This window comes from Antechinus flavipes, chromosome 4 (genome assembly GCF_016432865.1).
Source record: "Antechinus flavipes isolate AdamAnt ecotype Samford, QLD, Australia chromosome 4, AdamAnt_v2, whole genome shotgun sequence".
NCBI classification, from domain to species: Eukaryota; Metazoa; Chordata; class Mammalia; order Dasyuromorphia; family Dasyuridae; genus Antechinus; species Antechinus flavipes.
In genome coordinates, this window is record NC_067401.1 from 28137558 (window position 1) to 28162293 (window position 24736).

Genomic DNA, 24736 nt, shown 5'->3' on the forward strand with positions numbered 1-24736 from the left:
TCCCATTTGAAGTTTTCTTGGCAAAAAGACTGCAGTGGTTTGCCATTTCTTTCTCATTTGACAAAAGGGGAGACGAACAGGATTAAGTGACTTGCCCAGGGTCACTCAGCTAGAAGCTTTGTCTGAGGCCAGACTTGAATCCCAAAGATGATTCCTCCCGACTCCAGGCCCTGCACTATCCACTGTGCTTTATCACTGCCCATGGCACAAAGCAGACTCTAAATAAATATTGGTTGTATTGGTTTAGAAGAGGGCACGTGTCTTAGAATCGGGAAGAGTTGGGTTCAAATTCCACCGCAGCCATTTGCTTTCCCGTTCCGAGCCTCAGTTTATTCCACTGTGAATGAGGGTTCTAGGTCTGAGGACTCCCAAGTTTCCTTCTAGAAATAGTGATGACCCCGTGATGCTAACTTAATCCAGCACACATTTGCCAGGCTCCCATTATGTGTGGAACGCCATGCTAGCCCCGGCCCCTCCGCCCAGCATTCTGATTGTCCCCCTTGATGGCCCAGTGCCCATAGACCAAACCACTAATGTCTGGCCCATTCCTGGAGCCTCCCCAGGCCGTGCACTCTCTGTGTGACTATCTGGGCCCTGGCCTGGCCCACGGGGGCTCCTTGATAACTGTTCACCAACTAACTCAATAGTCTCTAAGAATCCTTTCCTCTCTGGCACTCTGTGGGTATAGCTGCTCCGGGACGGGCTGGGAAATAAAGGTAACCTGAAAAGGCACTTGCTGCGCATGAGGGAGTCCTGCCTGGCGTGGCTTCAGGCCAGAGAAACCAGCCTTCTCTCTCCCCCCATTGCCATCTCTGCTCATTCCTACCCAACTGTGACTAATAACAGACTCCTGTACCCCAAGCACCGTCTCCCCCACTCCATCGAAAGGTAACCCCTCCAATACTGGTTGTCGGCATGAACCCCCATCTGCAATCTCCACAACCCCCCCAACTCCCATCACGCCTGGCAGGCTCTCGGTGCCATTTCTGTGGCTGTCTGCATTGGGTCTCAGTTGCTATGACAACGTGGTGGCTTCCCCAAGTGGAAAAGCCTGTTGTCAAGGCCGCTGCTGCCAAAGGCTATAACAGCCAACCTCCACGAAGGGGGCGTGTGAAGAGGGGGCGCGAACTCCAAGGAGGGGAAGGGAGAGGCCCAGCAGCGATGGGAAGGGATCTTTCCCACCATCCCCTTGCCACCAGGGGCTCTTGTGAGCCCACCACAGGAAGAGTCTTTCCAGCTCCTTTTTAAAATGAAAAGATCGAACAGGTTGGAGCCAAGCACGCCGACAGGAGAGCATCTGGAGAACAAGCAAGGGGGCATCTCCCAGTGTTCCGAGGGCTTATCCCGAGGCAGCCCCAATAGGGCAGAAGGACTGAACCTTTTTTTGTGTCATGGGCAGCTGGCTGAACCCCAGAGATCCTTTCTCAGAATAAGACTGCTTTTAAAAATGCATAATAGAAGGAATTGCTAAATTTTAGTTACGTTCGTAAAAACAAATCTTTTTCCCATCCAAGACTCCTGAAATCTATCCCTGACAATTCCTAGCCCTTTAAGACTCACAAAGCCCTTTCCCTGAGGCAGAAAGCATACTGAGGAGACCACCTACCAAAGGTCCCAACCATTCTGGGACCCCCAATCAAGAACTCCTACATTACAGTGAAAGAAGAAGAGCCAACATAAATCCCCCCAGAGGAGCCCCTGACCAAAAGGCACCAATCTCCAACAGCCACGAACCAAGGGGGATGCATCTGTTCAACTCCAAGGACGGAAAGTCTAAGGTTGCCTCCGGTCCCTTCCCACATCCGTCTCGGTCTGTCTGTCTCTCACACCACCCACTCCCAAACACACCCCAAGAGAAGGGGGTGCTGGCCAAGAGGCCGGGAAGGTCAGTCTAAATTCCAGCATGACATTTCCTCCTGAGCTTTTCTCTTCCTTTTCAGAAAGGGAGTGAGAGGGAATGGGAAAAAGGGAAGATGGGGCAACCACGAGACAAGTTAATCAGATTAAGTTAAAAAGGAGGAGGTGATGGGGTGGAGGGACAGAGCACAGGGGAAAGAGAAGCAGACAGGCTAGACGGGAAGATTTCAACAGTGAGCAAAAGGAAGAGAGAAAGAAGCAGCTAGGCAGAGGGAAAGGGAATTATCTCAAGGAAGATGGCATCCTAGGATCTTATAAACACAAACTAGTCAAAGTACATGTAACAACTGAAAATTGCCAGATGACTATTAATGGCAGCCAGAACTGTGGGCTCAGAACGTATATTTCAGCATCCCTCCATCCTCACCCTCTCCCCAAAACATCTCTGACGATTCCCAGTCTTTGAGAGCCATGCACCCCCAAGGCAGAAGAAAAAAGGAACAGACACCTACCGCAGGTCCCAAACCTTCCGGGGGGGTGGGCAGGATGCCATCCCCACCTCCCTGGCTTCGGGCGCTGAGCTGAGGGGACATGGTGGGCGACTCGTCGATGTACGGCATGGTCTCCGAGCCCTCGGGTGGCACCTTCTGCTCCTCATTCCCTTCCCCGTCGTAGTCGTCAGCCCCGTAGCTGAAGTCTGTGACAAGGAACAAGAAAGGCCACTGAGAATCTTCTACCAGGGCTGCCAGTGAGGGGTAGCGCAGTGGGCGCCGCCGCCGGCCCCCCGCCGCCATGGCTTGCTCCACACCATTCACCAGCCCCCTTGGCTAGGGCTGAGTTGTGAGGGAGCCCTCTCTCAAACCGGACTCCAGAGTCCCAGAAGGCACACACTCAGAGGCTGCTCAGAATCAGGCGGCAGGAGCATTGTCAGAGCCGCCCGTTTAATAACATGTCAGACGCTTATTCCAAGCTGCCGTTTCCTTTGCCTCCTGCCTAATTCCAAGTCTAAAAATTAACAGCAGGAGCAGGAGGCAGGAAGCTTCCAACTCTCTTCTCTGAGTCACCATTCTGCTTTTTATAGGGAATAAGGAGGCGGGGGCAGGCTGAGCGATGTCACTTCCTGAACCCCTCCCCTATTGGTGCCAGTCCCCCGTGGGGGCCACAAGGGAGACCGGGTGGAAGGGAGAGAGGCAGAACCATCCCTAAATCGGCCCTTCTGATTCCTCCAAACCTTTCCCTATGAAAGAGGGTGCCCCCGGATCCACTGCCAGGGGGCTCCTTCCTGGGTGGGGATGAGGAGGCGGTTCTGTGGCCAAGCTGGGCCACTGTTTAATGGCAGGGTCCTCAAAAGCCAGATCTGGTTCTATAATTTCACCATAAGCTTCTTTTAGAGAAAAAGCAGGAGGAGGAGGAGGGGGGGGGCAAGGGAGCCTCTGTGTTACAATTAACCCCTCATTGTGGCTGCCAGCCCCACTCAGACTTTTAAACCATAGAACAGAATTAGCCAGTAGCCATGGGAACTGTCCAAGAGCTTGGTGCTGAAAGAGTTAATGGCTCTTTTCCCCTGGGGACCCCCAAGGATGAGCTCTAGAACTGCCCTACCTCCTTTGCTTACAAAGAGCAAGCCAGCTGCCAGCCTCCCCCACAAGACCACTGCCTCCAGGGGCTACCTGGAACCCAGGATAACCTAGAGTGTGCTCCCATTGGGATGCCCCCAGCTGCTAGGAGGGTGTGACTATGATTCAAACTTGGCTTCTTTTCACGGGCACTGGAGCACTGCTCAGGGGGTTAACAACGTGTCCTGCTCTCGGAACGCCTGGTGATTTGGGACCATGCCCAGTCTGGGACGACACCCCCCCTACCCCACCAACAACTGAAGGCCAGAAGCCAAGTGTCCCGCGCCCCGCCGGGCGGGTCAGCCCAAGTGGTGGAAATTTTGCCACTTTCCAGAGAATCGCTTCCTCACACTGAGATAACATGGAAGACGTTACCCAGATGTCTTGGCAACTCCACAGGGATGTTCAGGACTGAGATAGCATGGGAGTGGGTGAGGGGAAGAAAACAGGATGTTCGAATCCAGGGAAGGGACTCGTTGCATCTCTCACTGACAGAAGGAACCTATGAACGAGAGACTTCTCAAAAAGCCTCATTTCTCAGAAAAAATGAGGCTGAGAGAGACCAAGCCTCCCTATTAGGTTAACCAGCTAAGAAGAGGAAGGCAGGACTTCTGACTCTAAATTCAAGGCTTTTCCCATGGCACAATCTTTTCTGTATTTTTCCAGGGGGCTCGAGTCAGTTGGGCTCATCAACTTCAGGCAGCCAAACCCAGATTTCCTTGACTTGATAACAGACACACACACATGCTTCCTTCCCCCTGCACGAACCATCCCAACAGACTAAGGAATCAACGCTCACCCCACGTTTCACATCCTCCATGAGCTCCTTTCACCCCCCCATGGAAACTCCTTCCGGGCACAGGGCCTCTGCCTCTTTGCAGCCCCACACTTGGCCCGGGTGCCTGGCACTCAGGCCCTTAATAACTGCTTGCTGACAGCCTGCGCCTGGTCGTCCCTACTCGCTGACGTCCCCCAGTACTTGTTGAGCAGCTCCGAGAGACCTCCAGGCTGTTCCCGCTGACTCCCTGCTTCTCCGGCAGCTGCACCTGCTCCAAGTCTCCCTCCTCAACTCTGAATGTCCCCATTAAGCTGTCAGGGTGTCTGTGTTCTCCCGGCTTCTCTCCATGCTGTTACTGGTTATTACAGAGGCCTCGGCCCGGAGCGTGTGGGAGGGAGGCAGGCCTGAGCGGTCTGTGCATGGAGCCATCACAGGGGCCACAGGGTCCCTGCCCTCGGCAGGCAGATCAACTGTGTTTGTGGCCTGCAGAATCACTTGGAAATCTCATTCCCCAGAGAGGGGAAGCCCAAGCGAGACAGTAGCAATGGACCAAGCCTGGACCAAGAGGCTGAGCTGTGAGATCATACAATCAGACTCTCTTCCTCCCCGGCTCAAAGATTGTCTACCAGATGGACTCCGGAGTCCATCCAAGGTTTCCTTCAAAATTCAACTCAAGTACCATCTCCTTCAGCAGGAGACCTTCCCTGATCCCTCTCCCTGCCATTACCTCTGCACTGGCTTTGTACTTACAAGCATATGGGCTTATTTCCCCTAATAGAATATAATCTCCCGAAGGGTAGCAGCTATTTTTGTTTTTGTTTTCCCAGTACCTAGTATAGTATCTGGAACACAGTAGGTGCTTAATAAATGCTTGTTTCTAGATTCTCTGCTGGATTTGGAGTTGCTGGATTTGGAATTTGAGAATCTGGGCTCAGGGGCTGCTCACTACCCGTGTGACCTTGGAGCTAATCACTGAAGCTCTCTTAGCTCCAGTCTCATTTTGTAAAATGTGTCTGTTGAACTACATGGTCTCTATGGCAATTAATTAATTGCAGAACCCATCTGGGAGTAGCTTTAAGTGAAGCTGATGCTAAACAAGGTCTCTCTGCCCCTCCCCTAGAACTCCACAACCAACCCTTCTGCCAATTTTCTCTTCCTGACAATGACCTCTCCATCCCCATCCCAGAATCCCATTCTCCTTCTTAGTGATGATGGTGAGGATCCCTACCATACTATATCCCTGAGGACTCCAGAGTGCAATTCACTCTCTACCTGAAACTTCCCTACCTGTGTTATCTCCCCTGAAAAGGCACACGAGCTCCCTGAAAGCAGTGGTTGTCTTGCTTTTCTATTTGCACCCCAGAGTTTAACATGGAATGAGTGCTCAATAAATGCTTCCATTTTTGTTCATAAGCCCATAGGTTTTCTATGACTGATTCTGCTAAGACTATAAGAAACTCTAGAGTTTGTTTGAAAGAAGGAGTCTTGAGTTCTAGGGAACTCTCAGGTCTGAAGAGTAGGTGGGGGCTCAACAGCCAAGACTGAGCTGTCCCAAGTAGGGTGAGGTCTCTGAGCCCAGTGGATTTCCATGGCAGATTATATATCAGACAAGGTAGCAGATATCATGAAGCAGCCAGGGTGCTACTGTCTTCCCTAGCCAAGAGCCTCCACTTCCTGAACACTGAAGCCGATTAAACTTGGTCTTCTCACTGCTTTGAATCAATCGTGTTTTTTGGGTGACAAAGACAAACCCACTTGGTGGGATTTCAGAAGAAAAAAAATAAACTTGGTCTTCTCAGGGCACACAAGCAGCGATCTTTTCTCATCACTCCCCTTTCTCCCCAAACTCCAGAAGTATCTCATCCTGTTACAAGCAAGATGGAGACGGGAATAAAGCAAACACACAGGCACAAACTACATTGTATTGGACCTTGCTTCTTCCCGGCAGAGCCCAGGGAGGGGAAAGACCTGGAAAGGATGAATCGAAGAGTAATTATAGCCAAGCCAGGAAAGAGAGAGGAAAGCTCAGTCATGGAAAAGTTTTCACTCATCATTCACTCATTCAATCATCAAACATTTATTTAAATGTCTGAAGGAAACAGGATTCTCAACCATTTCCTGTTCACTAAAGGCAGAGTTTCACAGGATCAGTGATGGATAGTCTAGCTGGATGAAATCAAAATTCAGCATCATCTCAGGGAAAAATGGAAAAAAGGCTTCCTCATAGAAGAGGGTCTTCATGTGGAGCAACTGTTGAAGGGTCATATTGGCCCTTTGTTCACCAGATGGGGAGACTCAAGGAATGGGAGGGAGGGGGTGAGCAGTGGCAAGAATGCACTCACATTCTCTCTCTTCATCCCTACCTACAAGAATCTCTGTTTTCCATCAAAGCTCAGCTCAGTGCAGAGTGAAGATGATGGATAACTATGGAACTATGGAACCAAACCATCAACAGTTCAAATCTTGCCTGGAAAGTCTCTTTAATCTATCTGAGACTCAGTTTCTCTCTCTGTAGAACAAAGACCTCTGAGGCTATTTCTATTCCCCCTCCTTCCACTTGTCTATATTCTCTCCCTCCCGTTGTTACCCCCATCCCATAAACACCAATCTAGGTTCCCGTTCCATCCCCCAGCAGAATGTGAACTTTCTGAAGGCAGAAACCATTTTTTTCCTTTTTGTCTTTTTATCCCCAGTTTAGCACAGGCCCTCGTATGTGGTGGGCACTTTACAAAGGCGTGCTGAGAACCAGGAAAACAACATACACAAAGACTACAGAAATAGAAAGAGAAAGAACAACAAAAGCATGAAAATGAGGGCTGCAGAATTCTCATGACCAAGTTTGGTGTGGAGAATTTTGCACGTTCTTGCCCTTTCTTTCACTGTACAGGTGGGGGACAAGGCCTGTTCTAGGTCGCATACGTTGTCAGACTCTGGCCTTGGTGGCGATTTTTTAGCTGAATTGCTCTGTTCTTTTCTTTTCTGTTGTCTTTTTTCTTTTTGATTCAGAGGACTCAAATCCAGTCTCTAGTGCTTCCTACCTATGTGATCTTAAGTTAGTCACTTTTCCTCCTTAGGCTTCTAAAATAAAGAGGGAAAGGCACTTCTTTTTTTTGATCCCCGTCTTTATTATAAGGGATGGTGTCGAGATAAAAAGAAAAGGGTGGGATGGAGATTGGCCCTGAGATGTAATTGTATGGGAAATTCCCAGGTGAAAAACTCCTTGCCCCAAATAGATCAGTACCTTCTCTGCAGCCAGTAATCTTGGAGAGATCCTGGGGCACCGAGACACTAAATAATTTACTCAGGGTCACAGAGCCTCTGAACCCTGCTCTGAGACTCCAAGAACAAGTCTTTATTCACTTAAAAACAAATGTGTTTGTGTATATATGTAGGTGTGTGTACATGTACACAAAACATACAAATATGTGTGTATATATACACATATACACATGCACTCATGCATATGCACACACACGTGTGTGTGTGTGTGTGTGTGTGTGTGTGTGTGTGTGTGTGTGTGTATTTTAATTAAATAGGACTGATTATGGACAGGAGTTTTCTTCCTCCTCCTCCTCCTCCACCATATTCTATATGGAGCTTGTTCTATAAGGAGTTGAGCCTCAGAAACCTCCCTGGCAGGGGCACTTGATTCCTATTTCCCTGCCCTATGCTAGCATCTCAGCTTGCCTGGCTGGGGCTTATGGGCGAAGTCTGGGGGCTGTGGAGTTATAATACAGAGTCTCAGTCTCCATCCTTCTTCTGTGGCTGAACAAATGGCCATTTTTGCCATACCAAGACAACCTGTGGGTGTCCCCTTCTGATGAAAAAAATCCACAATATCAACGCACCAGGCCCCGTCTCTGAGTGGGCAGCTCAGGGGAAGTAGAAGATAATTAGGAGAAAATAGACTCAGTTCTTAGGGACAAATTGTGCCTATTGGGGGAAAATGAGTCTTTTACCAAGATTCTGGGTGACTAAGTTATTAGCCCTCAGTGACAAAGGCTCTGCTCACCAGAGCAGTATGGGAGATTTCTTCCTAGGAATAGCAAGAGATGGTAACAGCAGGAGGGGCTGCCCGGGGAAGAGACTCTTGACTCTCCCAATTCGTCACATGGACTGTCTGTGGTTGGCTCCTCCTTCCACTCAATTGTTTGTCCTGTTTTTTGACAGGAGCATCTCCTGAGTCACTGCCCTTTCTCTGTCCAACTCATGGCTATATAAGAGTTATCAGACCTCTCCTTTCTTTTAGGAACTGGGGTTGCTGATCAGGAAGTCCATGGGTTATCGGAAACAAGTGATAAATTGCCTCAACCAAATCCTGACTTTGAGACATATTAGCTGGGTGGTCCTCCGCAAATCATCTTATAGCTCAGTGCTCCAGGTGACGTCCCCCTACTCCCTCCAATCACACAGTGACTCCTCAAAAAATTGCTAACATCAGATTGCTTGCTATCTTGGGGAAGAGGGAAGGAGGGAGAAAAAAATTGGAACACAAAGTCTTACAAAAACAAATGTTGAAAATTATCTTTACATGTATTTGGAAAAATAAAATATCATTGAAAAGGAAAAAAATTGCTAATCAGTTGCCAATCTGCATTGGTTAGAGAGAGTTTCTTCATCAGAAGTCTCACTAACCTCACAGATCTAATTCAGAAATCTTTGAATCTTAATTTTCTCATCTGTAAAATGGGTTGTTGTAAAGGTCAAATAAGACAAGATAGATGAAGCACTTATTAAGTGCTTACTGTTTACCAGGCACTGGGAAACTGATATAAGCATATGAGACTGTGAGATAATATATGCAAATAGCTGTGCAGATCATAAAGCCATAAAAATGCCATTTGTTACAGGCGGTACAGCGGGAAGAACTTTGGATTTGGAGTGTGGAAAAGTCACCTTTGTCCCTCAACTGTCTGATTCCAGTTAGCTGGTCAGCTGCCTAGGAAAGGTCTATTAAGTTCTTACTCAGAGCTTAGCACTGTATTACGTGCTGAGGATACAAACACTGGCCAAAATGAAGTCCCTGCCCTCAAGGAAAGGAGTTGGAAAGAGCATGGGGGCTTTTTGCTCTGTATCCTCATCTGGACTGTACATTGGGAGCCTATTTTGGCTCTCTTCCAGCCAGATCATCCCTGGCATCCCGCCAGATGCAGATCCTTCAGGTGCTCCCGGCAGGAAACCTTTCTGTGTTCATTCAGGAACTTCTAGGTAGATGTTCTTGACTTTGAATGAATGAATTAGGAGAGTAAAGCTAGTTTTCAGGTCTCCAAAAATGGCTACAGAAATTGTATGGCTCTGTCCCCAACAAGGAGATGGCCACCATCCTCCAAAGCATGGAAGGCCAAAGGGAAGGTCTCCCTCTGCTGAGCTGTAATGACAGGAGGACAAGCTGCACATACTGAGAGAAGAGAAAAACCCTAAGAAAGTGACCCCCAAAGCCAGCACTTCCTACTCATAGAACTCTGGAAAGGGTTAAAGTCTCAATGATCATTGCCTCATGAAACCTTGAATCCCAGCATTCGGTTTGAACTGAGATTTTCCTGATTCCAAGTCTGGTCCTCCATCACTCAGTACCGACTGCCATTCAAGCCCTCTCCTCTCAAGGTTCCCAGTATACCTTCAGTGTCTAAGGTCCAGTTTAGGGACCCCTCTTCTTCCAGCCTCTGGCACAAGGCCTCAAACATAGAAGGTGCTTAGTAAATATTAGTTGAGTGATCCAAAGCTAATCACTAGGGGAAGCTAAAGTTAGACAGAGCTTGGATTAAGGGTCAGAAGACCTGGATTCAAATCTTACCATTTTCACTTATTACCTCTGTAGTCTTGGATAAATAATGTCTCTAAGCCTCACCTTTAAAATAAAAGGAAATGACTGAGATGCTACTGAAAGTTATATTGACTGGGTGAACAATATACACACACACACATACATACGTACACATACATATGTGTATGTGTATATATGTATATATACATACATGTGTGTGTGAATGCACAAAGAGAGAGAGGGAGAGGGAGGGAGGGAGAGAGAGAGAAGGAGGGAAGAGAAAGAGAAAGAGAGAGAGAGAGAAAGAAAAAGAAAGAAAGAGAGAGAGAGAGAAAGAGACAGAGAGAGAGAAAGAGAGAGACAGACACACACACACACACACACACACACACAGACAGACAGACAGAGACTGACTTGTACTTCATTCTTGGGGGAGACAACACTCAAGTCTTCGTATTACCTGCCAGTTAGCCCTCACCTGCCTACCAGCAATCTGGGAGATGCAAAGATGCAATGGCCCATTCCTTTCACTAATATGGACCAATCGCAATTATCTTTATCACATTCTGAAAGTTATCAATAAAAAACTGGCTCCACCCTAAATCACTTGCTGATCTCCAGTAATCAACCATTCAATATATGGCAACTTGGACATATTTTTAATAAACTCATTTAATCCTCTTTTTCCTGAGTTTTGTCTTGTTATTCAGGGTGAAAGAAAGACAGAACAAAGAATTTTCCTTTTAACAATGGTCTCTAAGCTTTTTTCCAGCTATAAATCTAGGGTCTCTAAAATCTAGTTAATAAGGGCCAGGAAATAGTGAGTGGAAACCAGGTCAAATAATACTAGATGGAATAATGACAAAGGTATACTGTGACATTCTCCAGAATTGACTCTAAATGCCCCTCACTTGTTCTGGTCTCACCTTGCCATTTTGTTTTCAGCCAGGTGTGTAACTGTTCCTCCCCCAGGGCACTTCCTTGTCTCCTCACAGCTGCTAGGGCCCCCACTCAAAGTCGCTCAGGTAACAACACACAGGGTGATCATCTGTTAAGTCCTCATCTTCCTTTGCTAGCAGAGCAAAGCCTTTCCCCAGATCTCCCAGTCCAAGAAGAGATTGAAGTGGGAAAACTAGCCACATAAAAAACTCATGGCCTTAAACTTTTTTAAAATTCAATTTTGTTTTTAAAATGTCTGTTATCTCTTCATTTTGCATCACCTTCATTTCCCACTCTTTCCCTCCCCCACTTAGAGAGACAATCCTAATAAAAAGATAAGAAAAAGAAAAAGGGGGAAAAAGAACAATTTGTAGATTTAAAACTGGAAGAAAAATCAGGCAGAAATCCCTGGGGCAGCCTGGAGACCCCAATCTCTCCCAAAGAGCCAACTGTCTCTCCAGCTGTCAGATGGACATGTCCACCTGGATGTCATAGAGGAGCTTGAAATCAACACCCCCAAACCGGCGTGTCCTTCCCAACACTTTCCTTATTTTTGACGATGGTACCCGCTCCCAATGTCACGTCACCCACACAAAAGCTCAAGATCATATCTGACGCTGCTCTTCCTCACTTCCCCCACCAAAGCAGAGGCAAGTCCTGCCAATTCTACCTCCACAAATACGCACCCCATTTGTCCCCCCAGCCCATTTCAAGCCTTCGTCCTCTATTGCCTGGACTTTTGATAGTTTTCTAACTGTCGCTAGACTTTCCTAACCAATTGGGCCTTCTCCTGGCTGCCAAAATCATAGGAGATTCAAAACAAACCAAAATAAACACCCCCCTAGTCTCCAGAATCTGGCTCCAGCCCACTTTTCTGCCTTCCAGCCAAAAGGGGCCAGCACCTGCTTCTGACTTTTGGGTGTGCCTTCTGTGGGCCCATGGTGAAATCACAAAAGTCCTGCCCTCCCCATTACCCTGTGAAATCCCTTCTGCTCAGGTTCCACCCCCGCAATCCCTTTGTGATCTTCCACGAATCCTTCCTGGACAACCACGCCTCCAAGCGCTGGCTCTCACACTCTACTATGTATGATGAATTATTTATATTGTTATAAATGTTATATGTTATATATAAATGTTATATGGGCCCTTTTCCTATTTCCTTAGAAAGTAGTTTGTTAGTATTTTTTGTCTTTGGTCCTTTTCCCCTTGATCCTTACACTTAATGGTCACTAGGTGGCAGAGTGTATGGAGAACTGGATTTAGAATTCTGAAAACCTGAGTTCGAATCGGACCTTAGACACTTAGAGACACTTTCTCTATCAGCCTCAGTCTCCTCATCTATAAAAGGCAGATACTAATACCATTGAGAGACTCAAATGAGATAACATATGCAAAGTGTCTACTAAGGGTTAGGGATATAAAGAATGGCAAAAGACTGTCCCTGATCTCAAATGTAAGCTAATCTTATTATGGTTGTCCCATTAAAGTTGAATCCCCCCCTCCCCCTTCCCACTTTATATATGCTATTGCTGTTAATCCTCAGAAAAATAGGTGTTATGACTATACCCATTTTACAGATGAGAAAAACTGAGGCTGGGAGCTGTCTAGGGCCACACAACTAATGAGTGTCAAACTCAGATATTACTATACTCCCAAGACTAATACTTTGGGGTTCTTTCCCAATTGCACTTACACAAGGGTTTCCTAGCCCTCACTTGGGGCATAGTTTGAGCTCTGAAGATTCAGAGTAAACAAATTTTTTTGTTCTTTTGGCCAGAAATCCTCAGGGTCTTTCTTCCCAGATTGGATTTTTTTAAATTAGGTCAAAGAGATCACCCTCTACCTCACTTCTTCCCTAGCCTTAATCACTAATCGCACCTTGTCTCAGTCAAACTAAGATCTGTTTAAAGACCTTAAAAAGGCCAGGGTCTCCCGGTGAGTCGAGGGTCACCTCCAGTCGTCCTGATCTGTATCTGGTCACTGGACCCAGATGGCTTGGAGGGGAAAGGGAGGCCGGTGACCTTGTGCAGTCCTCCCTCACTTGCATGTCAGGGCATCCCTCCCCGATGTCACGGACCTCCTCCAGAAGGAAGGACAATTAATCTGTTTTGATAACCAGTTTTCTCTAATTCTGTGTATTTTTCTTTACCATTTAGAGCCATGCTTCCCCACAGAGCCAATGGAAGGGACCATAACACACACACACACACACACACACACACACACACACACACACAGACACACACACACACAAGTTAGGAAGCTCTGACTCAAATAAAGAGAAAGAAAAATGATTCAGCAAAGCCCAACGACACACATCAGCCAAGTCCAACATGGCGGGTAGTGTTCCCTTCTCAGAGCCCCCCAATGCTGACACAAAGGGAAGGGAGAACATTCTGATTTATTTCTAGCCCCCATTGGGAAATCACTGGAAAACTGCTTTGAACGGCTTGTTCGGGGCCCACCTGTGGGCTTTAGAGGCACACCATCCTCCCCGCCTCCAGACATCACTGCTATACCTTCCATCCCTTTAATCCAGACTAGAAAAACACTCCGCAGGGCCCGGGACTAAAACAACCATTCACTTCTACAAAAAAAATCACCACACATTTTTGTGCTCTCTGGTAAGGAGGGGGAACCACCTACTACATCCTCTACCCCCAAGCCAGCCCCTTCCCTTGTCAAAAACCTCAACTTGTTGGGAAGTCTTTCCTTCTTAATCTTGCTTCTTGGTAACATCTCCCAGCTCTTTTGCAAATCATCCTGTCCAGTCACGTGTCCCCCATCTTGCACGTGTGAAGCTCATTTTCTGAACTCATATGTTAAGACTTTTAACATTTGCCCATCAATATCAGAGCCTGGTTCTGTCATCCGACGTTAGCTATCTCTCCCTCCTCGTGCCATCTGCCGACATGATTCCTGTGCCATCTACGCCTGTATCCAAGTTACCGTTAAAAATGTCCAACTTCGCGGGCCCCAGAACAGATCCACTGGAGAGCGCCTTCCAAAATAACAGGGAATCGATAACTGCCATTTAGCCATTTCAACTGTATTTGACGCCTCGTGATCCCAGTTGAGATTTTCTTTTGGCAAAGATACTGGATTGAATTGCGATTTCTTTCTCCAGTTCATCTTACAGAGGAAGAAACTGAGGCAAACAGAGTGAAAAGACTTACTGAGAATCACAAATGTCTGGGCTGCATTTGAACTCAGGTCTTTCTGACTCCAGACCCGGTGCTCCTACTGCACCTACGTGCCCAGGATCGATAATTGGTGAAGCCATTCAACCAATTCCAAATGCATCTAACCAAACCACAACAGAACACAAATCTTTTTCGAGGAGGATAAGAAAGAGAAACTTGTATCAAAGCTTCTGCTAAAAATCTAGGTTAATTCCAATTACACCATTCCCTTGATAGCTCTAACCCCCTGTCAAAGGAGGGAATGAGGTTAGTGTGACATGATAGGGCTGGCTCTTCCTGATCACTGCTTCCTTTGCTGCAAATTCATCATGTCATCCCTTTAATAATTGATTGAAAATGTTCTACTTGAACATCCAAGAACTAAAGGAGGTTATTTTCTTTGTTGTTAGTCAAGTTAAATAATTAAATGACTACTACGTGGAGATCTAGACATGGGGGAGATACAAAGCTTAGGTGAGATAGTCCCCAATCTCATGTGACCACACTTTACGAGGGGATGGGGCAAAACTACCAATGTCATGGAACATAGGATAAATGCAGGAGAGAGATGAAACTAAAAGGCCAAAGTGAAGTTCTTTGGGGGAGAGGGATCTCTACTACTTGATGGGATGATCAAGTCAGGCTCCATGGAAGAAAAGGCATTTGCAATACTGGATCTGAATTCAAAGGACCCGAGTTCAAATCCTGCCCAGACACTTGATGATTGATGCTGGGAAATCCCTCTGGGCTTCAGAGTCCTTATCTGTAAAATGAGGGAGCTAGAGTAGAACTCTCAGGTCCCCTCCAGGTTGAGCTATCTATGGTCTTACCCAGTCTGAAGAGGAAAGAGCTTTTATTTTGATGGCACTGTTATTTCTACTGTCATTCTTCCACGTGGGAAGGATGGGTGTGTACGTGTTGACATGTGATCAAACTAAGAAGTGCTCTCCTTTGGGTTGGAATTGGAATTGACAATGGAGGGGACCCATGGGGGGGGGGGTAGGGAAGGCCGCTTAATCAAATACAGAAATAGCCCCTAAGTCACAATCTTGTGAGCTCTGCTGGGGATAGAAAAAGACAAATTGAGCCCAATAGGAAGGATGTTGGTTATGGGTTCAAATCCTGCTGCTGCTACTTGTTACCTTTGTGACTGTGGGTAACTCCCCTAGCCTCTGCAGGTTCAGCTCCTCCTCCTCCCTAGCAGGAGGCAATCCTAAACGTCCCTTCCACTTGAATCTGGTGCCACAATGTCAGGAGGAACTGGTTCTGCAGAAGAGAGGAAGGGGCAGTAGGAGCCCCATGGGGAAAGCTATAAAGGAGTCCCTCCTGGGTCACGGTGGTCGGGGGGCAGCCAGCAGACCCCATTTACCGACACCAACACCTGAGTGTATTATCTATCCCCTAGCAAGTCCCCTAGTTAAGAGGAACATCTCGTTGCCCGGGATCACGCCAGCTCCCTTGGGAGACAAAGCAAATGTCCCTGTGCTCACAGAACCCATGGTCTATTTGAGGAAATAAAACATGGCAAACAATTATAGAACAATTAAGTGCTTTGCTGTGTGGCCCTGACTGCAGGCACTGGAGGATTTCAGAGAGGGAGGAGGGCTTCGTGTGGGAGGGAGTAATTGGAGCAGGCTTCGAGGAGATGAGAAACAAGAGCTGGAAGGACGGCTGGGGTGGGGGAGCATCCTGGGAGCGGCAGGGGACCGCAGACGGGACAAGTCTCGGCCACATACACACACATGTGCGCCCATGTGGCAATCATACATGTACACATGCACACACGTGTACGTGCATGCAACTCTAGATCCACCCTCCGCATGTTACATATATACATGCATACAGGTATATATGCACATCTATAGGTACATGTATGCACATGTACATGTGGTATAAGCACACACACATATATAGGTATACACAGATATTCACACTATATATATGTAATGCAGAGAACTATACATATACATAGAGAATATATATCTATACAGAATATAGAGAAAGAAAAAATATAGAGAGAATGAAGTGTATATATAGAGAGAGAAAAATATACCCATGTGTATATAGAGAAAAAATACAAATATATACATATGAGATATACAGACACAGATTATAAGGCGGATGAGAAATATAAATATATACACACACAGAGAGAAAGAATATATAGAGAGAATGCAGATATAAATATAGGTACAATGAGAGAATGTAGAAAATATGTACATATATAGATATATGTAGGAGAAAGACTATATATCTAGAGAGAGTATATATGGAGAACATAAGGGGAATATTCAGAGAACATAGAGAGGGAATATATATATATATATATATATATATATATATACATATATATATATATATACACAGAAAAGAGAATATACACAGAAAATTCATATGTGCACACTGGACACACACATACACACAGACATAGCGGGAATGTCCTAATTGTTCCCTGTCTCCCCAGTTCTCAGCCACTAAGGCAGGCTTCCGAAAAGCCTGACGATGAGCTCCCTGCAGAGGGGGAACATGAGACCCTGTGCACCGCACAATGACTTGCTCAAGATGACCAGCAGCAGAACCAGCACGGGCACCCAATGCTGGCTCCAGACAGAGCTCGGGCTCTCCCCACAACGCCACAGATGTGGAGGAGCAGGAAGGAAGGAGGAGGCTCCTCGAGGGCCTGGTTTGGGGACTGCCCGGAGCTGCCAAGGTTGGGCTCTGGACCCCTCAGAAGACGGAGGGGGCAGAGCTCTCACTCTTCGGTCCCCGGCTCAGTCTTTCCTCCCCTTGCTGATCACCTTCTCAGAGGGAGGGTCAGCCTGAGGAGTGAAGGATGGGACGGGGAGGGACAATGCTAATTCCTGGAGATAAAGCAGCTGATCTGCACCCCGCTTCCATTTGCAAGAACAGGCTAACTGCGCACAGCTCCGTGTGTGTGTGTGTGTGTGTGTGTGTGTGTGTATGTTTGGGGGTGGGGTTTGAAGGGAGAGCGTGAGGGCACATTCTATCTGGTTGCCATGGAAACCGATCATATCACCAACTTGCCTGGTGGTGGAGGGAAGCAGAGGCCTGAAAGGAGAGAACAAAGGGGGTGAGTTGGCCACCCCAACGAGCAGGAGGGGAGGGGTGGGAGTGGGGGCTGGAAAAGCCTCCTGGAGGCTGGCAGGCTCCATCACCAGCCTGGCAAAGAAGAAGCCCCCTGAGGCTAGCGCCCGGGCACCCACTACAGCAGGAAATAAACAAGGGGCTGGGCTGGGGGTGGGGAGCAGGGGAGGGGGCTGCAGCCAGCCTGAGGAGCTTGCGGATGGATCCAGCTCTTTCCCTACCAGGGACCTCCTGCCTCTTCCCTTTCACCCAGAGGGGCCAAGACATCTCTCTTCTAAGAAACTTCTCCTCTTGGTATTTCCATTCTCCTTCGACGGGTGAAATAATGAGAGCGAAAGGGCAGAGCGTTCTGCCCAGCTTCCCGGCAGATCAGAGGGAGTTCGGGACGCCAAACGCTTACTCTGTTTCTTACAACATAACAGGACGCTCCCTCGCCTTCCCTTTGAACAGACGTGAAACGGCCTCCCTCCCTACTGCCACCGCACAGAACTCTCCAGCTTCCTTCAAGGCTTGTCAGGGGCCACCTCCCCTTCCCTGAGAACTCGCCCCCTCCTCAAATTAAAGGCTACCACGTATCTAAGCTGTATAAGACGTACACATCTTTTATCTATACACATATAAGCTGTATGAATGCGTCTCCCACTCCGACCCCGTAGAATGTAAGCTCCCAGAGGTCAGATTCCATGCCTTGCACATGATAGACTTCCAATAAATTCTGGTTTAATGAATGAACTGAATGTATAGACATTAGAAATGACTTAGTCCAACCGTCTCATTTGACAGATGAGGAAGCCGAAGGCTCAAGATGGAAGATAATTTGCCTGAGCATATGGTTGATGTACTGGAATTCTAATCTACGGCTGCTGACTCGAAAAGCTGTATTTTTTTCCCCATGACAACCCAAATGCTCTCAATCTGTACCCGTCTCTATGGTCACAAATCTTAGAACCAAAGCATTATGGGTACTTGTGTCCAATTCAACTCCCTCATTTCACACAGGTGGAAAGTGAGGCCCTAGAAAGGGACTTTCTTAAAGGCCACATGGCAAGTTAGGAGACAGCCAGGGCTAGAAATTTGAGCTTCTTAATTCATTCCCTGTCCCATTTTCTTTCCACCAGGGCATGGGCTGCCATTTTTCCTACACTATTTTGGGGCTCTTTGTTGTACATCTGTATGCCCATTCTCCAATGATCACTCCGATTTGTCATGGGAAGAATGCTGGATTCAGAGTTTTAAGTCTTTGACTCTGTAATTTGATTCTCATGTGATTTTTAGCAAGTCACTTCATCTCAGGGCTCCATGGGCTCCAGGAAGTGTTCGAACCCCACCTCTCCTACTACTTGGAGTAATCATGCAAATCCCCTTGTCTGTACGATGAGCCGGAGAAGGCAAACCGCTCCAGTGCCCCTGCCAAGCCAATGCAAAACAGGGTCACGAAGAGCCAGATGTGGCTGAGAAATGCCAGCATCCACCAGCCTTTGAGAACTACCCCCAAGGGCTGACCACGATCACGACTCACATTAATCCCTAGTATTGAGAACAGCCATTACCGCACAGAGAATGCTCAGGAAACACTCCGTGGCCAGCTGCCAATCCCCTAACATTCGACGGGCATCGTCTTCCCAGATGATCCTCCATCCCAGACAGTCACAGGGGAGAAGGGTCACCCAGGCAGAGGAAAACCACAGAGAAATCCAAAACCTCAACTTCATTAGCAGCTTTGAACCCACTTCCGCCCTGAGCCATGATGAGAACTAATAATCACCCACCACATTTGCAGGTGGATAAAACACTTATCTCACGAGAAGCCCGGGAGAGGAGCTTTATGGCTGTTGCTAGCTGAGGTCCACGAGCGGTCTGCCCTGGATCATACAGGTAACGTGTGTTTGGATGGGGGATTAAAGGGGATACTAGTTTGGGAGTGGGAGGATTTACATCCAATTGCCCACTCTGCGACCTGCTGGCTGTTTGATCTCGGGCACATTACTTCACCTCTCTGTTTACTGAATTGCTTTGACAGCTGGAGGAAGGTGTTGGTCTGGATGCCTTCTAAGACCCCTTCCCGCCCTAGAAATACGATTCTCTAAGCACTCCGGATTCAGCACTCACCCACCACACTCCTGCCTCTCTAGAGACTGACCACAAAGAACACAGGGTTGATTTTAAATCTTTTTATGTCTTTTACCTTCTGGTTTATGGCGGAGATGCTCACTGAGCAATAAATGATGATAAAGGAAGCAGGAAAAGCAAAGATGTCGCTTCCAGAAGCCTAAATTGAGAGTAGATCACCCCCCGGACCCAGGGCCTCGAGTCCTAAAACTGGCCCTTCTAGTTTTCCACCTGGGGTGGACCTCCCCAGAGCACTCAGCGGTCTCCCAGCTACAGGCTCGTTTCCCCTTAAGAAAATGCCTTGACTCTGTGGAATGGAGGGGGATGGAGGGTGGGGAGAGACACAATGATCCCACTTTATAATTAAAGTCAGGAGAAGTTCCCCCACAATAGACAGTGGGTCAAATGCCAGAACAACTACTGTAATTCTCAAGCCTTTAACCTCTTTCCTGCTCACAGTAAAAGAGGGTCTGAGTGTTTTCATTCCCATGGGTCCCCTCCCCCCGGACCCAAAGTCAGCCAAAAAACCTCCACAAAAAACAAAACAGGAAAGGAACTCCAAGCCAGTGCCCAGCTGCCAAGGAGCCCGGGGGGCCAGGCCTTCTCCCCAGGCGCTTGGCTCCCGGGCTCCGGCCTTGCTCTGAAGAGGCCATCTCTATCGTTAAAGGTAATTACTCTATTGAACCAGACACTAAACAGTTCCTACAGGATGCTGGCTCCCTCTCCACTCCCGCAGCTCCACTTGGGGTATCTCCCAACCTCTCAGAACTATCCAGAGACAAAGTGACACCCCCATTCACCCCGACACATAAATGCCAATTCCACCTTTCTTCTGGGGAAGGGCAAGGCCAGGGGACAACCCTGGTGGAAAGCCCGGGGCAGACCAGTTCTTTGCTGCCTTCCATTCCCCTTATCTCTCCCTCTCTTTTTTTCTCCGCTCTGCCTCTGATTCTCCTTCTCTTCCTCTTCTTTCTGTCCTTCTCTTCTCCATCTCTGTTGTCTCTCCATATCTCTGTGTCTCAGATACACAATACTCTTAACTCCATATTTCTGGGGGCCCCAGACCAGCTCTTTGCTGCCTTTCATTCCCCTCATCCCTCCCTCTCTCTCTTTTTCTCCCCTCTCCCTCTGATTCTCCTTCTCTTCCTCTTCTTTCTGTCCTTCTCTTCTCTGACTCTGATGTCTCTCCCTATCTCTGTGCCTCAGCTACACACTCCGTATTTCCGGGGCCCCAGAGGAAATGATGGATAATTTCCACAATCCTTTGGACAGCCTCACCTGCTCTGTCCCCATCCCAGCAGACATTGCAGATGGCTATATCCCCACCAGAGATTAGCCTCTGATTAACCTCCATAGTGAGGTCACTGATGATTCAGAAAAGAATACGGCCAATCCCAGACTCAGATTTTAAAAGCCACAAGTTCCCCATTGGCTTGGAACGAACCACAGACTTTCCTGACCCGAGGTCCCCTGCCCGAGGTCCTTTCCAAGGAGTGAGAGACCCCAAGTGCCTCTCTGGGGCCAAGAGAGTCAGGAATACACAATCTGCTTATGGGGTCCTAGAATGGAACCTGGGTCCAAAGAGAAGACAGCTTAGCTTTCACTAAGGAGAGGGTCCATGAAGGGGCTGCTCCCTCCCTCCCCATACATGAGCTCCATCCCTCAGTGACTCCAAGACCAGGCCTCCATCACCCACCTCTCACCCCCAGACTTGTACCTAGAGAGGGTGCTCCAGGGCACCGAGAACAGGGCTGTGGTGAAACCTCAGAGCAATAGGAATGGGGGGTGGTCAGTGCAGGGGGGAGGATCTGCACGGGGCCCAGAGCACAGCCATGGGAACACCCTGCCCAGGGAAGGTCAGAGGATCCTCAGAGGGTCTTTGAAAACACAACCCTGAGGGAAAAAAGATATCTCATTTGTGAAACCTTTTCAGCCAAACCTCCAGGCAAGGGACAAATCCATCCCGACTGGGGGAGGGGGAGTTATGAGTAGGATGTGAGCCCTCTGAGGGCAGGGACTGTCTAATACAGTGGAGAGAACATCGTCCCTGGAGCCGAAGGATCTAGATTCAAATCCCACCTTGACCCCTGGAGCTAGTCACTTGAGCTTTGGGAAACCTCATCTTCCTTATTTGTTGGACTAGATGGTCTCAAAGGTTCCTTCCTGGGCAGCGAGGTGGCTCAGTGGGGAGAACACTGGGCCTAGAGTCAAGAAGACCTGAGTTCAAATGCAGCCTCAGACCCAAGCTATGTGATCCTGGACAAGTCAGTTAACCCTGTTTGCCTCAGTTTCCTCATCTGTGAAATGAGATGGATAAAAAAACCAGCAAATCATCTCATTTACCCGCAGAGAAAACCTCGTTCGGGGTCACGGAGCGTCGGATATGATTGAAATGATTGAACAGTAACAAACGCGGTCTCTTCCAGCACCAAAGCTGTGACTCTCAGGACTGCTTCTTTTTTGCCTCTGCATCCCCCGACCATTGTGGTGCTGGACACCCAGTAGTATTTATACAGCACTTTAGAGATGTGGTCTCATGTGGAAACTGAGGCAGGGGGTTAAGTGTCCGAGGCCGGATTTTAACTCGGGTTTTCCCAACTCCCAGTCCAGCCCTGCAGCCTCTCCCGCTTCTCCTCGTCTGGTGATTTAAGAGATGCTTGGCGTTTGGCTGATCTTTTCCCAAGACTAATTCTCATTCCCTCCTTTCCCACAAGAAGGCAGCAGTGGGTGCATCCAAACTGGCTTCCCAACACCTCTGACATCCATGAAGAGCTACAGGGAAAAAAGGGGGTAGGGGCGGAGTAAGCCTCCATCTTAATTCCTCTGCCTGCCAGGGGCTAGAAAATCCCACCAAGCACAGCCAGCAGGGCAGGGAGCCTGCGTCCCCCCCCTCCCTCCATCACTTCGCTCCCTGAGCACTCACCCCCAGCCAGCAGCAGCTCCATCCTCCCAGCAGGCAGCGGGGCCTGCCAGCTTCACCTCCCACCGCGGGGCCGCATTCCTCGAGCTTGTGTGGGGACGAGGGGTCCCGGGGCCGGAAAGGGGCTGCTCGGGATGGGGAGGGGGGCGGCCCAGGCCAGCTGCAGCCCCAGTTCTGGAGAGGGGCAGCCAGGACCGAGCTCTAGGGCCTTGTGGGGTTCTTACATTCAAACTGAAAGCGAGAGTGTGTGTGTGAAAGAGAGAGAGAGAGAGAGAGAGAGAGAGAGAGAGAGAGAGAGAGAGAGAGAGAGAGAGAGAGAGAGAAGGATTGAGAATGAGCGCACCGGTCAATTAGCAGCACACTCTTTTCCCAAGAGAGCTCCTTGGAAATGTCCTGGAAATGTACAGCGCAGGCGTGTGTGTGTGTGTGTGTGTGTGTGTGTGTGTGCTCATGTCCCCTTCCCCCCAGCCCCCCAGCTCTCTGCTTAGGTACCTACAAGGGGAGGGAGAAGGGGATGGATGGGAAGTTCTGGATGTATCAGGTCATATCCAATACTTGTCTCTTAGAGCACATTAACATGGAGATTTAAACACCAGGTGGGAGCTTCCTCCGGGGCCTCTGGGCATTTCTCTGCCTCTCCCTGCCCCAAAGGCCTTTTTCCCAGGGAAAGGCCTATTTCCAGGGCCAGAAGCAGCTGAGTGTTACAGGCAGAGCCAGGTTATCGGACACCGGGAAAGTGCCCAGGTACCACGGTCATGGCTCATTATTGCGCCCCACCTTCCCATCATCCCTTTCCCATTGATCCTGAGCCTTCTACCTACACCAGGATGAGGGCTCCATCTGGGGAAGGCATTCAAGGCTCCTCGGGGATGGAACACTGGCCCAAGGAGAGCTGCCTGGCTCTGGGGGGCCAACAGCAGCCTTCTCTAATAGAGAGAGTGGGCCACTGAGACGAAAAGGACATCCCAACAGGGAGACTAGGGCTGCTTACTCTGCCATCGGTACCAGGCACATGCTAACACTTGTGTGCAAAGAAATCCAGGCTTTCACGTGCTCCAGGGCCACGGAACAAAGACTGCTCCCTCTCCCAACATCTCTTTCCCACACAGCCTGTGCTCCTCTCCTGTTCTTTCTCTCTTCTCCAACCCCTCCTGTGGTTCCGATCCCTTTGTTAATACCTATGTTTTTCTGGCAGAGAAGGAATTCATGCCACCCGAGCCTCTCCTGGAGCTCTTGGGGGTTAGGACTCGGTTTCCCAGCTCCTCCCGGAGGTCCCAGCCCTCTTCTGATTTCAGCAGTCCTTGCGGTAGCTGCTAGGAGCCTTTTCTGGCTGGCAGACGTGCCGTTCCACATTTCTCTTGAACTAGCACATCCCAGCTCTCCCAAGAGGGGAATCATTCCTCTCAGCGGGTGAGCCCCCGAGGGTCTCCGCCTGAGTCTGGGGCCCTAGCCCTGGCCATTGCTTGGGGTCTCTTCTGTCCAGGAAGTTGCACCTCTTCTGGCTTCAGAAGCTTCTCATTCTTCCTTTTCCCTCCTCCTAGACTGATGCTTCTTCACTCACTGCCACATGACCCAAAACGGACCAACCAATCCCCTCCCTCTCCTATTCAAGTCAATTAAGCGCCCACAGGTGGGGAGGACCACAGCAGGAGCCATGACCTTGGATTCATTTTGCACAGACTTGGCACAAGGTAGCCCAGCCCCAAATCCCTTCATTTTACTCAGACTCGGCGGAGCAGTGACATCCCCAACGTCTCCGAGTCCCTAAGACTCTAGAGCTGTGGAGACCTCCCCTGGCCCCACGCAGGGACCACCTTTCTGTGTCCCAACACTTACTGGCAGCACTTCTGCTGGGTTACGAGGAAGGGCTTCGAGCTCAGCTCTCTTCAAGGTTGGCATGTTTGCCACCTACATTTGTCTGGTACCTCCCCGGCAGACAGGGCACAGACCAGCACCCCCAGCGGAAAGCGCATTTGGAGAGCAGCCAAAGGTTTGCCAAGTTCTTTCCCCTCCCTTTCAAGCCCTGGTGAGATGGGCTCTTAAAATCCCAAGTTCTTATAGTTTGTATCAGTTTCCCAGATACAAACTATAAGAACTTGGGATTTTAAGAGACTTTAGGACCACCATCATTAACCAGTTACATGCGCCAAATACTGGGGACACAAAGTAGCATCCTGTGGGGGGGGGAGGGGATGTATGTATGTAGGAAGAGAGAGAAAGAGAGTTTCCTCTGATAGAATATATATATACATACACACTTTAACATATGTATCTATACACACATATAGAGACACGTGTGTCTATCTGTATGTGTATATTATTTACATGTATGTACAATATTTAAAGGGAGACAGTAGCACTTGGGGGAATCAGGGCAGACTTCCTGCTGGAGGTGGCCCTTGAAGCAACTTAGAGATTTGAGAAAGGAGAGCATGGGGCGGCGGGGAGGCCAAGATTGTCACAGGA

The 24736-nt window shown here is 48.6% G+C and overlaps 1 protein-coding gene across 3 annotated transcripts in view; it reads right to left on the reverse strand.

The window, feature by feature from the left end:
• ABR (ABR activator of RhoGEF and GTPase) overlaps positions 1 to 24736 on the reverse strand; it is a 283141-nt gene that overhangs the window by 152632 nt on the left and 105773 nt on the right. For all 3 annotated transcript variants that reach the window (XM_051992220.1, XM_051992223.1, XM_051992221.1), the window contains exon 2: positions 2370 to 2554. In XM_051992220.1, the coding sequence (XP_051848180.1) occupies positions 2370 to 2554 (185 nt within the window). The remainder of the gene's footprint in view (positions 1 to 2369; positions 2555 to 24736) is intronic.